An 18,403-nucleotide genomic window follows, 5' to 3' on the forward strand; every position below is an offset into this window, starting at 1 on the left:
ACTTGTCCAAACAGTGTACTTAGTACCGAAACCACAGGCTGGATGGGGGCAATTATTTATTGACTGGATTCCCTTCTCGGATTTCAAGTTTATTACCGGTGCTCCATTCTATCGTAGTTGTCTTAACGATTCTTGAGGATGAAAATTGAACCATGATGATTCGAGCTCATGGTGTCACACTTGATTCGGCTCAAGTGAAAGGTTACCAAGGTTTCTTAACTCTCCGACCGTTTGGATCGGTGGATATGAAACATTCTAGCTGTGATCTCTCTCTTTTTCTGGCGTTTTCAGATAAGGGTATTTTTCCTTAACTCCCAGGAGGTTTAACTTTTGACATTTCCTTTAAAGGTAAGTTTTGAGCATTTGGGTAAATTTTAAACCATAATGTGAAAGAAATTCTGAGCGTGCGTACAAAAAGGATGTGTCCGAAATGATGGCTTCAACAATAGCCATGACCTGAGAGCCCAATTTCATAGAGCTGCTAAAGCATGAAAATGAGCTAAGCACAACTAAATTATGCTTACCAGAAAATAGTTACGAGCTAAAACACTATTTCATACATGTAGCATCTGTGACTAGTATTCTGCTTATTGTTGCTTAGCAGAATATTTGTAAGCAGTTTTATTCTGTCTGAGGCAGCTCTATGAAATTTGGCCATTAGGTTGCTGAAAAGGCCAATTCCCCAACTTAGCCATTGCAGCAAAAAGCCATTGCCAGAGCAGAAGTCATTTGATTTGGACGGCGGCTAACAACTGGATGCCAGGCACAAAGTATCACCTAGCATCTTAAAGGCAGTGGATCTGACACTATTAGTAATTACTCCAAATAATTATTTGCATAAAACCTGACTTTGTAACAAGTAATAGGGAGAGGTTGATAGTATAAAACATTGTGAGAAACGGCTCCCTTTGAAGTGCCATAGTTTTCCAGAAAGAAGTAATTTTGCACAGATTTGATTTCTAGACCTCAGATTTAGAATTTGAGGTCTCGAAATCAACCATCTAAACGCACACAACTTCATGTAACAAGGGTGTTTTTTCTTTCATTATTTTCTTGCAACTACGACGACTGATTGAGCTCGAATTTTCACAGGTTTGTTATTTGATGTATGTTGACATACACCAAGTGAGAAGACTGGTCTTTAAGAGATACCAATAGTGTCCAGTGTCTTTAAATAATCCCAACTACTGTAAGCTGGTATTTCATCTCAGGAATCCCAACACCAACCTCCGCAAAAATTCCTTCCCTTTAAAATATCCGTCCGCTGGCCCATCGCCAGTTATTAAAACAGCTGCAGACTAGTCACTAAGTAGTCTGGAAAGCTTGTCAAAATATGCCACAAAAAAAATTTCAAAATGAAAGACATCTCTCTAATTGAGCACTCTATGTTCATATGACTAACAAGCCAAGTCACATGAAAATTAGTCACTAGCAAAACATTGAAGTACAAAATTTGGAAGCGAATTTAACGTTATTAAGTCTCGTTTTAAGATTTGAATTTTGAATAATATGTCAGCATTTGTGTAGATTATGAATCATTCAATACACATTATTCAGTTACAGCATCAAAATATCTGAAAAAAGAGTGAACAAAAAGTAGGGTTTCTTAATGAGGGAAAAGCAAAAGCTTGTAATTTAACACTTGTACATCAAATCTGATTGATGGGTAATTTCATTTTATTAAGTTGTAAAAGACATCTCCATTTGCGTTTTGATGTTTTGCTTTTTATGGAAGGGCTATCCATAAAACACACAACTTTTTATCAGGATCTTAAAACAGATTTTTTAGCAGACATCTTACCTCAAGCTCCGGGAGCGAGGTCTGAAGTTGGGCGACCGTCTCCCGCTTTCTTCCACATCCAGGAGAACGTTTCCCTCACTACCGCTGAGATGCTGCGTAAGGAGATGCAGGTCCTCCACAGTGGGCTGGTAGGGTAACTGATGAAGACGCTCCTGACTGGAGCAAGATGACTGAAGTAAAGACGGAAAAATGGTTTTCAATCTTAAGGTTTTTGATAAGTGAATAAGGATTTTGACAATAACCAAATACGTCCAAAGTAGGATTTGAAAATTTTGCATGGTTGGAGTATACGTAGGTGAGGTTTGTGCCAGCACCATGAACCGCAAACAACATACAACACATACTTGAAGACGCACAGAGTAATACTGTTTGAAACATTGAGACTACACCGGCTCTTTTCAGAGCCATTACTCCCACAAAAGAAATTTACACAAGGTTGTACCCGCAAGTTTTCTATCTAAAAGTAAGTTTACTTTTCTTATACTTCTTAATATTCACACCATGCAATTATTCAAACATCAATGAACAAATACTTCTTAGGAAAAAAGTTATCTTCAGAGCTGAATCTTTCATTTAACAGTTGTAAGGCATACTACATGTACAAAATGTATGTCACCATTTTGGAAGTGTCGTGGCTGAGCGGTTAAGAGCACCAAATTCAAACTCTGGTGTTTCTGATCAGCAGAGTGTGGGTTCGAATCCCCAGCCGTGACACTTGTGTCCTTAAGCAAGACACTAAACCATTGCTTGTCCTTCCAATGGGACATTAAGCTGTTGGTCCCATGTGTCATTTGACGCATGTAAAAGAACCCAGTGCACTTATCGAAAAGAGAAGGGGTTCGCCCCGGTGTTCCTGGCCCGATCAGCAGCAAATTGCACCACAGCATCTTGCAAAGCATTACATGTTGCTATCAGAATTAGGTCTCATAATTCAAAAGTAGTCCCACATCTGGCAGGAAGTATTGTATGTTACAGCGCCAGGAGCGTCACTGAGTGACGGACATGTGCGCTATATAAGCAGCCACAATTATTATTATTATTAATGCCAAATTTCAAAAAGGTTGCTTAGCAGAAATAAGTACAGTGTTTCTTACTGAGACATTTGAGCTTGGCGTATTGGTTCCATATCCAGAGGACGGCAGCGAAGCCAGTGACCACCGTCTACCATCAGCTTGTCTCACCGATGCAAAGGGGAAGTGAGCAGCGCCGTGAGGAGGTACCCGGGGGCTGTCCAGAGGGCTGACTGTTGGCATGACAATAAAAATGGTGGTTTTTAAATGGTGGCCCTTACATGTAGATTCAAACTTGTTCACCTAGATTCAAGCTTTAAAGACACTGGAGACTATTGGTAATTGTCAAAGACCAGTCTTTTCACTTGGCGTATCTCAATATATGCATAAAATAACAAACTAGTGAAAATTTGAGCTCAATTGGTCGTCGAAGTTGCAAGATAATAATGAAAGAAAAAAACACCCATGTCACACAAAGTTGTGTGCTTTCAGATGCTTGATTTTGAGACCTCAAATTCTAAATGTGAGGTCTCGAAATAAAATACTTGAAAAATTAATTTTTTCTCGAAAACTACGTTACTTCAGAGGGAGCCGTTTCTCACATTGTTTTATACTACCAACCTCTCCCCATTACTCGTTACCAAGTAAGTTTTTAAAAATTTATGTTGAGTAATTACCAATAGTGTCCACTGCCTTTAATGAGAGCTTGCAACTCCTGTATAGTGTTTAGTGTGTAGAGTGTTTGCGCTGTGGCACAAACACTTAACAATACTGAAGTTTCTTACCCCTCACATATACTACAAATTGTTTAAGAATATGAACGCCTTTCTTTTTAGTTGTAATTCCCTAACAAACACAAGAAGAGTGGCCAACTTGTACAAAGATTCCTCTGCCCTTCTCAGATGACAAATGACAGGAACAAGAACTTTTGGGGTACCCCAAAAAAGGGAGCAGAAAAAAGTAAAAGGGCTACAGATTAAAGCAGAAAAATATCATGTCTGAAATTCACACCTAAAAACAAGAATCCAAAATTACCTTGCGAAGCTGGTGAGACGGATCTCTTCTTCTGTGGGGAGCGGTCCTTCCTGCTTCGTGAACGACTGCAGTAACTGTTACAAAGACAAAGTAAATTAAAGCCATGAGCTCTCACAGGACCCGTCAGACACTCCTGATTAGTATAGGGGCAGATGAAGCGTAGCGGTAGGCAGTCAGAGAGTTGAATCGACAACAGTGGTTTCTTCATTATTGTGTTTTGGGATGCTTGTTGCCAATCTGTGGTTACTGACGGGGGAGGGCTATCCAATGGAGCTCGCATACAACCAAACCACCGTGATCATTTTGAGTTTCTGATTTAGAAGCGGTCAGATTTCTTGATTGTTCTTTTTTTACCACCACGCCTCGTACCGGCAGGTGTGTGTCAAGGCAAATCACCAACGTGGCACCGCTCTAATTCCCACTGCCAAGAATTTCCAGCCACAGTTTACCGATGACCAATGGGAGAACAACCCCCTTCTGCCTCCGATATCAAACATGTGGGAAGTACTTAGTTCACAAATTCAGCCCCCCACAACTCGACGACCCTCAATATTTGTCCACAGCCGTCAAGATCCGAGTAATCCTTAAAAAGTGTGTCCATGACCACCAGGACTTCAGAACTCCCAAGAAATGTCCGATAAACGGAGCCTTGAGAATGATTCTTATACTTTGACGAAAGGATATCTTAGTCATAAACTGTTCATGACACGGAGTGGTAGAGTCGCCTTTCAAGGGACTACCAACTGACCCCCCCCCCTCCACTCCCCTGAGCTATAACATCAGCTGTTTTAAAAATCAATTAAGAGATTAGCTACTAGTTGAAATCCGGTAGATTTTAAATTTCCTGCGGAAATCAAACTAACATCCTGGCATAAATCATCTTAGAGATCTTGAACTGAATTCCCACCAAGTGGCTGATTGAGGGTTCTGATGAGTAATTCAGAATGACTGGCTGTCAAACGACAAAGGAAAAAACGACCATCTTGTTACTATCGTATTAAACTTACACAGTTTCTGTGTTCACTTAATCCCAACAAATCAAAAGTAATAACATGTCTTGTATCATCAGGGACCTAAACCTCTCTCGAGAAAGGTTCTTTCAAAACCCCAAAAGAAATTAAACTAATATCATATTCTTTTAAATATTGTACCAGACTAAATAAAGATTCTCCTTAGTCACTGGAAAAAATTTCTGACACGCAAGGCCGATTCAAACAGGAAACCTCATTAAATTTTCATGACAATATTTAGAGAAAAGTGTCAGGGTTTTTCCACAAATGGTGATCTTGAATGGAAAAAGGAAATCCAAGTTTGAAACTTTGTTATTTAATCTGTGTTAATGAATTAGTGTTAATTAGGAGGTATTTAGGTGGGTGGCATTTGTTGCAAAGAACTGCTCAGTGCATAAGGCTACTGAATTATATAAGGTCATTTTATCTGATACTCCTTTAAAGGACTTGGGTACTTTTTCAAAATGTCCACAGATTTACATTAAACTTACAGGGTTTGAAGATAATGATAGTGGAAAGCTTCCCTTCAAATATTACTTACTGAGGTGCTGTAGTTTTTGAAAAACGAGTAAAACAATGTAATGATAATTGTAAATGCTTAAATGCTCATGAGACGAAAATTATTTTCATGACATTGTTTTACTCATTACCCACAAACTACAGCACCTCAGCACGTAATATTTTCAGGGAAGCTTTTTACTATCATTATCTTCAACCTGTGTAAGTTTAGTGTAAATCTGTGGACATTGTGTTTTTTTGTCCTTCAAAAAGTACAAAAACCCTTTAAAGCAAAATTTGAAAAGTGACATCATCCGACATTCAAAATAAATGGGTCTGTACAGTAGGCCTACAAGGAAAAGTTCTTTTTTTTGCGCCAGTCAAAAGGTCAAAACCAATGCTGGTTTATTTGAACAACATCAACATTCAGGAGTGAATTAAACCCTCTTAAAAAAAACTTTCCAACTTAATTGCAAAAAAAAGAAGGAAAATGTCATACACCATGAATATTTGCTCTATATATGAATAACAAAATATGATAAGCCTGAAAGTTCAAAATCCATTCAGAAACTTTTTTATTAACAGCCTATTTTTATCTGACATAAACCAACAAATTTTTAAAGATCAAATTTATGTTGAAATTGTTTTCCTTACCTTCCCCTTCTTGAGAGACTAAGGTCTTTCTGTAAAATAAAAAGAAAGATGTTTGCCGGGTAAGTGTCTGTCAGCTATAAAGTACATTGTAGATCTAAATAGGCAGTATTCCACAGTTTTACTCATGTTACTTCGACCACAGTAACTTACACTATACTGGTCATGAGACAATAGAGATAAACAGAAAGAGCTAATATACAAATATTGACTGCTTCGAGTGCTATGGTTAAAACTATGACTCCCGAGGTGATCCCCGGAGCGTTCTATTTTCCCGAGGCGAGGCCTCGCCTCGGGAAAATAGAACGCTCCGGGAATCACCTCGGGAGTCATAGTTTTTAACCATTGCACGAGTAAAAGCAGTCAACATTTGTTTTATAACACCCCAAACATTTCTGAATACTGTACTATTATTATTAAGTTACGGACGACGCGAATACAGATTGCAAACACTTTTACTGTGCTGCATGTAGTGTCGTGCAATCCGAAATGGTTACAGACTATTAATTTATCATCCTCGTACACGCAATGGACGTCTGGCAAACCGACGCACTATCACACGGCCGTCGTCTAGCAAAACTAAGACATGTCATGTGACGCGCTCTAAACCAATGAGCAGGCAGAATACTTGCAAGGGGTGTTATAATCAAAAATAGGGCTGGTCAGATAAAAGTGTAAATAAACACTACAAAATGTAACAAAAATAAATCTAACCCTAATAAATCATGGATAGTTTACAATCAATCACAAAGTATATGATCATGGAGTCACCACATACCAGGGGTCGATTTCACAAAGATTAAGGACTCGTCTTATCTCGAGTTAGGAAGAGTAACTTGTCCTAAGTTAGGATAATCTTAGGTCTGCATGCTACAGTGCAGGGTTGGGACTCGTCTTAAGTCCTAAGATTAGTCTTAAGTTAGGAAGAGTTTTGTGAAATCAACGGCAGGACTTATAATTCCAACCCCATTCACCTAATCTTTAAACTTGGAAAATAATCCTAAACAAATACAAAACCATACAACATTTTAGGGGGATGGGGACAGGGGAGGGTATGTTTACTGCCAGGTAGCCCAAATTATTTTCGCTGGGATTGTGGGGTTTTGGAACAATATATGCTGCTGCACATTTGGGAGGAAAAGTGGGCAAATTTAGGGCCATCTTTAAAAGCAGGAAAAAACTTTGTAGTAAAACCACTTTAAACCCCTTTGTGTCATTGTACATACATGTCGTGGAGATAACTTCAATGCTCAAGCCACACTGGGCAATTTACAGGCAACTACTTCTTAATCCTATTTTAACAACTTAAAAACAGAGGCAAGCAAATATAATTCCTGAGCAAAGTCGTGCAAATTTTCTCCTCGGGAAAACCTGATGCTATTAGCACAATCTTGGTCTCCACATAGCACAGAATCAGATTGTGAAAATTGGTACAGAGTTGGCAAGACAACAACAAAGACGGCAAACAGTACAGGACAGTGCACTGTTATCTTAAAAATGACAAACACGTACATGTTGGTGTACCAAGTGGTTTGGAAAGGGCAAAGGGGGGGGGGGTGGCATGTGGGAAAGCATTATTGTACGTGTTTTGCAGGTTATTGACCCCCATTACCAAGAAGGTTCAAGCGATGAATGGGTTTCTTATTTTAGCAGGCATTCATTCTGATTTATGAGTACTGTGACATTTTAGGTTTCATGAAAACATGTTTGTGGCGTGTTGAGGTCATGCGGTCTAGTTCACAGGATCCAAGATCAGCTGTCGATTTCACAAAACGCTAAAATTAATCTTCCCAGTTAGGACGAGTAACTCATCCAAACTTAGGATTAATCTTAAGGTCTCCATGCTACAGTGCAGGGCTAGGACTCGTCCTATGTCTTAAGATTAATCCCAAGTTAGGAAGAGTTTTGCGAAATCGATGGCTGGTGTTGTTAGCAGATTGGGGGTTCGAATCCCAATCATGACACTTAAGCCCTTGAGCAAGAAGGCAGTTAACCATAATTGCTTCATAAAAAGTTTGGAAGGTAGGGCACTCTGCTCTACCAGTCACGCTGATACCCATGCCTATTGTGTAGGGGGCAACTGGCCCCTGGTAATGGCAGTTGATTTGTCTTGTTCCAAATTCCTCATCAGGGTGTCCTTTACCCAAGAAAAAAATGCCTTTGTGCCCTTGCCCTTTCCAAAATGAAGCATACAGGCCTGCAACTCATTTTCCTGCCTGATTTGCAAATCATCTCTAGAAAGGCAATTGAACACAAGAACATCAAATGTTTCTATCAATTCACAGACAGTTTGAGGGAGCAAGTAGGGAGCACCAAGGCCGATTTACAAGCAACAACTACAATGGCCTCCATGCAGGCCTGACACTTCACAGAGCTCCCAGGTCAAAATTCCAGTTGAACCTAGTTAACTGGGGTCAACTGGTTCAACTGGAAAGTGACCAATCTCGTCCATTTTCCATATTAACCAACTGGTTTGGACTAGGTTTAACTGTGTTCAACTAGGTTGAAATTATAAACCAGTTGGTTTCTGTCCATTTTCCATATTAAACCAACTGGTTTTAACTGTGTTTAACTAGTTTATCAACTGGTTTCAACTAGTTCCAGTTAAACCCAGTTTAACTAGGTTCAACTGGAATTTCGACCTGGGAGGCATCAAAGGCAATCGACCCTTCCCATGAAATATTTAAATTGCACTTGGCGCGTGCGCACTCACATTTAGGTTGGCAAAACTGAGGGAATATCGCGCTGTTTTGTACACGGCTAATGGCTGCGTGACGCAGACCCGATTGAGCGTCTGCTTAGTGCACAACTCTATGGCGTTTGCCAACCAACAGGGTCTGTACGCATGCGTGAAGGTAATTAGCATATTTCATGGGAAGGGTCCATTGCCCCATCCCCCTCGGTCATTGCCTTGGTGCCTTTGAAATGCTCCTCTAGAAATTTACAACTTCCTCTCGGGGTGCCCTTTACCCATAAGAAATACCCTTGGTGCCCTTGCCTTTTCAAAAACGAAGAATACAGGCCTGTCCGTGACATTCCAGGCCTGCTATAACAAAACAAAAAATCCACTAGATGATTGCAGATGAAGTGTCTCTGTAAATAATCCACCCAAATCCATCCAATCTTGTGGAGATTATTAACTCCAACTGTTTCATTCGCAGAAGCTTGAAGAAACAAATCCCCCGCCCCGATCTCCTTATAAAATCCGATCACAGAGAGTAACTACTGAGGCACGGAGACAGTGAGAGGTAATTTGTTATTTGATCCCATCTAGAAACGTACAAAAGGTTGCCTTTCAACAGATCTGGGACTCGTCCAGGTTTTTAATAAGCAAGCTTGATCTCATTCCTTTTGACTTTTCCTTTTTCCCCCATTTTGTTCTTCTTTTTCTTTGTGTCTTTCTCTTCTCCCTGGATCTACATGTAGGCCAAGCTTTGACTTGTGAAACAAGATCCCGGTTTTCTGATTCTCCGAGATGTTTTCACCCCTCACACCTTCAGCGAGAAAAGTATCACATTCAGCAAGTTCATCAGCACTTTCGTTTTCTCTCCCCAACCCCCCCCCACCTTTTTTTTTCCCTTTGACAGCCTAGCATTCTCTTGTCTGTGAGTTCCAGGGGAGTTTGACGATTCAATTTCGGTAGCGTCCTGGGAGTTTGGAATCCAAGTCTGGGCTAGAGTGAGATTGCATCGGCACAATTTGCCCAGGCTTTAATTAAAGTTTCCCAGATGAATTAACTTCCATCTTCCCTAAAAGGAACCATCGATCATAATATTTACCGATTAGGCGTCAGGCCGAATAACATGTTGACTCAGTGGTACTACATTACAGGTGTTTTTTAAGTAACTCCTCTTCACTAAAAAAAAAAAAATAGGCAATTCGAAGTGGAGTAACAATTTTGGCTTCTTCTGTTAGAAAAGGGTGTTAATATTTTCTCTATTTTCACCCACCCAATAAAAATTGCCGTGTCAAATTGCTGTGCCAAAGCTCAAATCAGTTCGAAGAAGAAAGAAATTTGTGCATGTATGTAAAACAATTTCAAAACTTGCTTCACAAGAGAAGTTTACTTTTCTAATTACTATATATAAGGGTTGAAAATCATCAAAAGAGCTGGATCTGCAACAACGTTCAAAACACCGACATTGAATGTCAGCTCTATGTTTTGTGTTTGAGCAGCTTTTTGAAAATGAACCCTGGCTCCTTATGACATCACAAGCTTCAAACAGCGCCTTCCCTGAGGTCAAAGTAAGACCTGCCATTGGCTGAGAACAGAGAGTTGTGCATTTCAAATCCTTAACCTCATCGACGCCAGCAGCAATTTTCGTACCTTTCCCTTCAAAAGATCAGCACTGATCTACAATACCCCCTCACCCCAACCCACATCTCTTTCCCTCTCTCGTTACAAAACGAAGATAATCAACTGACTTCAGAACGGGCCCATCCTTTAATTTAATTAATTAAGTCACATCACATTTAGATTACGACCAACGGCAAGTTGCGGAGGTCACCTCCTAGGTTGATAATGACTGCATGAGTTTTATTGATTAAACAGCTGCTCGTCACGTCAGGTAATTCCCAACAATTGAAGAGACTGGACGACGCCTTTGGTTACATTATTGTGAAAATAGCTCTCAATTTCTTAAGTAAAACTCTACTGTTGCTCTGTAAAAATGGTAGACTTGATAGACAAATACAAGTTTCTAGATTTACTAGCATCAAATGGAATAGTTTTTTTTTTTTTTTTTTTTTTTTAATAATATAAATAGCTCCCAATTCCTAAATTAGGACTCTAATAAACCTTTTCTGTCAAAAGACTAGAGATAATAGATTTAAAAAAAACATTTAATGCGAATATTCTTTACAAATATAGACATAGTAAATAACTTCCTAATAAAAATTACCCCAAGATAATCTGTTTGGATCAACAAGTATCAAAACTAAATAGTTTTTAATTGTCTGTGAAAATAGCTCTCAATTCCTAAATTAGGACTCTATAGTCAACTGTTTGTCAGTCAAAAGGTCGACTACAAAAAAAGGAGGAACAAAATTACATGCAGGTATCCATTACCAATATGGGCAATGCAAATAACCTAAAAATAATCTGTTTAAATTTACAAGTACATCAAATGAAATGGTGTTTAACTTTTTGTGAAAATAGCTCGCAATTCTTAAGTTAGAACTAATCTTCTGTTTTTCTGTCAAAAAGGAAGACTATATGAAAAATAGAAAACAAGATATTTAAGCAAGTATCTTTTACAAACAAACATGGACATTGCAAATAACCCCAAAATAATCTGTTTGGATCTACAACTACTAGTATCAAAAGCCATGGTTTTTTTAATTTGTTTTTGTAAAAATAGCTGTCAATTCCTAAACTAAAACTGTTTCTCTGTCAAAAGGTAGACTATAAAACAGAAAACACAGCGTTAAATGCGTGACCGTGTATCATTTACAAACAAAGACATTGCAAACAAAGACAGTTGCAAATAACCTCAAAATAATCTGTTTGGATCCTACAAGTATAAGTACCAAAAGCCATGGTTTGTCATTTATTTTTAAAGCTTTCAATTCCTAAATTAGGACTCCAATCATCTGTTTCTCTTGTCATCTTTTTCTCTTTCAAAAGGAAGACTAAAATAGTAGAACAACTTTGACATAACATGGCCATTGCAAACAACCTCAAAGTAATCTTATTGGACAAACTACAAGTATCAAATGCCACATGAATATTCCATACACAAGGTCTTTCCACACCTGCATCCTCGCTCCAGATATAAATGTGGTGTAATTGCCACATGCATCAAACATGCTACAACGAGCACTACACTTTATCAACGCGTCTGCTGCACATGTGGCGCACATATGTAAATTGATATTAAAGTGCAGTTCTATGTTCTGCGTGTGGAAATGCAAAATTCTTGCTCATTTAAATGAAGCAATGGAATTCGGTAAACTGTACAAAAACCAAATTTGAGCAAGGAAAAGCACCCTACCTACACTTCAACATGTCTGCTGCACAGTTTGAACACAAAATTGATATTTAAAAAAAAAAAGTTCTACGTTCTGCGTTTGGAGTTGTGAATTCTTGCTTATTTAAATGGAGCACCACAGTTTGGTAAACTGTACAAAACTTTTGATTTCATAACACAAAGAAAATATTTTTAGGGTGCTGATTATGTCAAAATGGCCACACAGGAAGCGGGGGATTTAAACAAAATTGATTGGTCAACAGAGACATGTATGAGAGATTGTCACTATTAAATTTTACGGGGGGGGGGGGGGGGGGGGGGGGGGTGGAGTACCTCAATGTGGGCTACATCTATAATGTTACACATTAGCAACACGCCATTTTGTTTTTCCTGTCAGAACCTACATTTTTTAAAGAGCGCATCTCCAGCCTTCGCTTGAAAAAAAGATGGTGGTAAGCATGTCTGAAATGCCCAGACAATTAGAAATCAGTAAAAAGTAGTCAAAAAATACTAAGAGAAAACTTGCAAGTTGAGTTCAAGTTGTTATTGTCCTATATATAACTTTGAACTTTGAAGTACACATGGCCTATAGAGCTGTTTTAAGACTATCAATATCAGTACGGGGGAGGGGTGTTAAGTTACTAACCACCGTGTTAAAAATAATTTAAGGAAATTAAGTCTGCATCCTCTAGAGAATACTGATTTAAAACTTAGCTAATTTAACAGAATAAACACAAAAAATGTCCTGAAAAAAAGGAAGGGGTGTTAGTTCTTTGATTAAATTATGTCATAATGCATCTGTAGTCTAAGCATAGCAAGAAACGTAACTTGCTCTGAAATATTCTCAAGGTTTTGGGAAATCTAATTTTCAGGACAAACTTTCTAGGTGAAGGTCAACAGGGAAAGGGTCCTTACAGAAACGCCTCTGACTTGGTCTTTCCTAAAAATTTAAGTCTTAAAATGTAATTAGGCTTATGTACTTTCGGAAGTATTTAGTCAAAGTTGACATTTTGTTAACAGATTGGCACTCTTTCAAATTTTAGTACCCTACGTTTGAGGACATTGGGAAGCTAGCATAATTGGTACTACGCATACACCAATAAGTGATAAACACTGTATTGACAATTCACCTGACGTCATCATCAAAATATCTTGGATGCGCCATACTGGTGGGCAATGTCATTTGTGCGTTATTCAGTGAAAGGCAAATTTTAGGCGACGCAGCGTTTACACATAAACCTATTGACCACCAAAATGGTGAGCGTGGCAAAGTCGCTGCATGTGACGCGCGTGCGAGGGGTCAATACTCCATACTTTCCCGTGATTCTATTTTTTCCACAAATAGAAGAATTCCGTTCTCTGAACTTGAATTACATTTAAAAACAGTTTTCCTTTTGGAGTCGACCTACGTACATGTAGCTTAGTACGCCATCTCAGAAGCAAAAATCGAAGAAGGTTTTTTTTTGAGAAAGAAAGAAAAAAAGGCCCAAAAAGTATTATGTTGGATCACACTGTCTAATCAAGTGAGTAATAGCGGAAAAAATACATCCGATGCCTTAATGGCAGGCGGTTTGCACAAAGCTGAGTGGAAAAGCCGCAGGGTACGACAAAATATCAAGGCTGCTTACAAACAGTACTATATGGACATCCGGAATGTATAATGGGTCCTGGGTTTACCGGCCAAAGACAAATCCTCTTGTCGAAAAGTGTAAGAGAACCGCTCACATAATCAGGCATGATATTTGGTCATTGGAAAAAAAAAGTAGGGAATTCCAACTGAGGGTAGATTTTTTTTTTCACCTAGTAGGCTGATCTACATGTACATGTACATTGTATGGGTCAGCTTAAGAAGACATGGTATTTAACCACAATTTTACTGAATTTTCCCAAGGGCAAACAAAAAGGAATTAAATAGAAAGATCAATTTCATGATGCAGATTAATGCAGAGTGATGCAGTGTGTTTGTGTGTGCGCAACATCATACCTTAACATCATACCTACACGTGCTATGGTACAGTCTTTCCCATTGGATGATTTACTGTCCTGTAAAATGGCAAGTGGCTACAATTAACCAATCATCATTCTTGTTACACCAATGGAAAGCTAAAAGCTGGGTGTCATGAATGAGATTCAAACCAACATCCTGATGACTGAATTGCCAGATTTTAAGTCTCAGGTGCAGTGCACCACTGGGCTGATTGGCATGCTGCCCCTGCCTCGTGACGTAATGGTTGTTTATGTTTGTTCGTTTTCCGTGGTTTGCATGCAGATGAAGCAGTAAGGTTTCTCTGCTCTGTTTTACGGCATAAGAGCTTGTTTTAAAGAGTAAGGCCAATCATTGATTTCACATGTCAGACATGTCAAGGTCCTAAATAGCCTTTGCAGTGCTGGGTTGCGAGTGTGACGTCTCCAGTCTTGGCTTTCACATTGATTATCGATTAACGAATATTGATATTGACGAGGCACAAAAAATGTACCATGGTAGCCCTTCAAAAAAAAAAAGGGGGTAATAATAATTACTACTATTGTTTTAATTTATTTTTTGTTGGGGGGGGGAGGGGGAGGGTGTCTTAAATGTAGTACTTCCTGTGCAAGCTCCTAGAACTGATTTTTTGTTTTTAACATGTTGCCAAAAGCCCAAAAGAAACCCTTCAGTCTAAACCGTAGGCGTCTTTAAAAGAATCGCAATCTTATGTCAGATACGCTTCCGATCGCTATATTAAAACGTCACTTCTGTTCTCACATTGTGGTAATTCTTAATGGCATGTCGTTTTAAAATGGCCAGCTGGTTTCCTTGTACGTCAATGAAATACATTTACTTGAAGAACACTCCCCCCCCCCACATCCTTCGGTATAATGTAATTTAGGTGCCTATCTCAATACTTATTATGTCTCAGTCCTGCGTTAAGTCAATTTTTCTTGTGGTTCAACTTTTCATTTCTCATGATGCTTTGCTTCCATAAATCAAGTTATCACCCCCCAAAAATTGAATTACATGTTAGAGTTACTCTCCACACATGAAATATCACACACTACAAGTTTTGAATTTCTCTCTCGTGACAAAAGAATTACTCAGGATTCTTCTGGGCAAATTCTGAAAAGACTGCAACACGTCACAGCTTCGTATAAATCAAAGTTGTGATGAAATCAAATTATATTTGTTGAATGTGTGACACATCAGTGGTTGATTCTGCGGTTTTGCACATGTAGTTTGATTTGCTTCTGGCGTGAGGCCAAAGCAGGTTTCATGCATGATAATGGCGATTTGGGATCGGATGCGTGTGTGAGGTGGGGAAGTTGTATAAAACACAAATAAAATACTAGTAGAAGTTACAGCCATTCGTTTGTTGATTTGCTTAGATGATCTTCCTGCCAAGGGAACTCAGCAAACTCGTATAAACAGCCAATCTCTAGAAATACAAACATTGGTTTAAAGGCAGTGGACACTATTGGTAATTGTCAAAGACTAGCCTTCACAATTGGTGTATCTCAACATGTGCATAAAATAACAAACCTGTGAAAATTTGAGCTCAATCAGTCATCGAACTTGGGAGATATGAATGAAAGAAAAAACACCTTTGTCACTCGAAGGTGTGTGCATTTAGATGGTTGATTTCGAGACCTCAAGTTCTAAATCTGAGGTCTCGAAATCAAATTTGTGGAAAATTTCTTCTTTCTCGAAAACTATGGCACTTCAGAGGGTGCCGTTTCTCACAATGTTTTATACCATCAACCTCTCCCTACTACTCGTCACCAAGAAAGGTTTTATGCTAATAATTATTTTTAGTAATTACCAATATTGTCCACTGCCTTTAACGTCTATGATAATGAATTGCGTATTAATCAAGAGATTGTGATTCGGGCAACTACATGTAGACGACAAAATTTATTCTAGAGTCATTGTTAAATCAGTGGTTAGCTTGGCTTCGAACTCACAACCTTGTGTCCTGCCTCAATTGAAGCAGATATTTTAGACAATGAATTGACAATGGCCTTTCCTTAAGTCCAGAATGAAATTTTTGTAGTTGAAACAGAAGAGGAAATTCATGCCATTTCCCATTCGGATGCGGAGGTCATCAAAACAAAATTGATAGACTCGACAGATGATCTGAAAGAGTGTAAAATTTTTATTTTTTTATTTCCTATTGTTTTGAAAGAGTGGCTCAAAGGTCAAATTCAAGTTAGTAATGCTCTTGTTTTCCATATAGGTAGAGTCCTCATGGAAGTTGTGAAAAGATAACCAGTCTTTAAATCTCTGTCAATCAAAAACAAATGGGTCTGAATTTATAGAGTTTTTGAGAAAGAGGTGGTTTCTCTCACTAAAATGTTAAAAGACTTCAGGCCTGAAGCATCTCATCAGGCATCAGAAAGCACACGTGCAACAAGGGTGTTTTTTTCTTTCATTATTCTCTTGCAACTTACATAGATGACCAAAGGAGTCCAAATTTTCACAGATTTGCTATTTCATGCATGTTGGGATACACCAACTGAGAATACTGGTCTTTGATAATTACAAAAGGTGTCCAGGGGTCCATTTCACAAAAGAGTTATGACTAGTCTTAGAATATATTAAAAACAATAATGCTAGTCAAGTTCGGACGAGCAACAAGTCCTAACTCGAGGTAAGACTAGTCTTAACTTTTTGGGAACCAAGGGGTGGATTTCACACAGAGTTAAAACTTAGGACTAGCACAGAAAGTTGTTAATATCTAACAGGACTAGTTCTAAGTTTATTTGTGAAATTGACCCCTGTGCCTTTAAGCATCCACCTTGGGTGTATCACGGAGTATCCACCAAAAATTAGTGAAGTTACTTACAAGATTTGCAGAGAGTGATGGGGCAGATTGACCAAGTAAATGTCTGACTCTCTGTAGATTAGATGACTCCCCTAGGGTCAAGGCGTTTGTTGTGCTTGTATGGTAACCAGTATTCCCTGCTCCTGCCGGGAACTGCGCGGTGGTGAGGAGACCCGCGCCAAGGCTTCCTCTCCGTGCGATGCGACTCTCGTCTATTGAAAGAGGGCGCCCTAACCGGAAGCCCCGGGGGAAGGAGTTGGCGAATCCGGCACTGGCTGGCTTGGTGCTGCTATACTCTGCTGGACCTCTCTCTTCATCATAGTCAGACTGGAATGAAAAAAAATAATCAATATAAGATTTACAACTCACTGTTTTGCGATAGAGAATAATTTGCTCAACACCAATATCAGGGTGCCAGACTAGTCTGCCTATTGAGTTGTGCTACATTTGGATCGCAAATTACGTCCAGCGACCACGTGACCAAAGAAAACTTGTCCCTCCGTGTGACAACTCTCCCAATACACAGCTATGTAACACCCCTGGGCTCCATTTCACAACGCACTAAGATTCATCTTATAAGATGAGTTGTACAATATCACCATAGGGATTTGAGTTGTGACATCACACTTTGCTTAGCAATTAAGATTGATACACTGTTAAATTAATCTTAGCTCTTTGTGAAATCGGCACCTGTTGACTTGAGCGGGCGGCTCTTAAAAAGTTGTTTTCTCATCCTTGACAGTAAATTTAGACATCTCTCCAGAGGATTGGTATTGGTATGAACTTTATAATCAGTGCGCTTTCAGATGAAAACTAATTCTCTGGAGGATTGGTACTGGTATGAACTTTGTTTTATAATCAGGGAGCTTTCAGATAGAGATATTTCTCTGGAGGATTGGCACTGGTATGACCTTTAGACTTTTATAAGCACAGAGCTTCATTGCTTGAAACTTAGGCTGAATCCAAATTTATAGGCGGCTACGACTAGACAGTTACTAAGCGTCTCCTATACTTCAACACGTGTTGAACCAGCCATAGCCGTAGCCCCAGTTCAAACTCAGCCAAACCACACAAAATCCTGCACCAATCCTTTAAAGAACAATTTAATTTTGGGAAGAAAATTACATAAACAGTCATCCTGTAGTGTAAATAAAGATTATCAAAAATGATCTCTTGTATAAAACTAAAACAATAATTGAACTCCCCCCACCCCACCTGTCTGCCTCACTAGGCTTCACGAGAAAAACAGCGAGCACCTTCAATTAAAAAATCCCATACAAGAGTATCAAAAATCTGTCCGCATCTTAAAATTCATCAACAACTCCTTAAATGTCTCTGAACTCTTTGACAGCGACGAAACCTTATCTTAAGGCAGCGGATGCTCTCTCAAAGGACGGCAGACAATGCTCGTGGGAAGCGAACACCGTAGTCCTTACACATACATGAATAAAAATATCTCCATCGACTGCCGATCGCAAAACGGCTACTCTTCTAAGGGCAACCGAATTCACCTTATAAGGTACAAGAAGAGCAGGGAACAATTCACTCGTCATGTTCTTGAAGATAAAGGGGCCTAGACCCTTTTGGTATTGGTTACAGCGAGAGACTTTGGTCTGACGGAAGTCGGCCCACG

At 39.1% G+C, this 18,403-nt stretch overlaps 1 protein-coding gene across 2 annotated transcripts in view; it reads right to left on the reverse strand.

The window, feature by feature from the left end:
* Window positions 1-18,403, reverse strand: part of LOC117297309 (microtubule-associated serine/threonine-protein kinase 3-like) — a 45,917-nt gene that overhangs the window by 22,859 nt on the left and 4,655 nt on the right. For both annotated transcript variants that reach the window (XM_033780269.1, XM_033780270.1), the window contains exons 2-6: window positions 16,792-17,097; window positions 6,009-6,037; window positions 3,847-3,920; window positions 2,896-3,044; window positions 1,802-1,971 (exon numbers count right to left, since the gene is read on the reverse strand). In XM_033780269.1, coding sequence (XP_033636160.1) covers window positions 1,802-1,971; window positions 2,896-3,044; window positions 3,847-3,920; window positions 6,009-6,037; window positions 16,792-17,097 — 728 coding nt within the window. The remainder of the gene's footprint in view (window positions 1-1,801; window positions 1,972-2,895; window positions 3,045-3,846; window positions 3,921-6,008; window positions 6,038-16,791; window positions 17,098-18,403) is intronic.

This window comes from Asterias rubens, chromosome 12, assembly GCF_902459465.1.
Source record: "Asterias rubens chromosome 12, eAstRub1.3, whole genome shotgun sequence".
Taxonomy (NCBI): Eukaryota; Metazoa; Echinodermata; class Asteroidea; order Forcipulatida; family Asteriidae; genus Asterias; species Asterias rubens.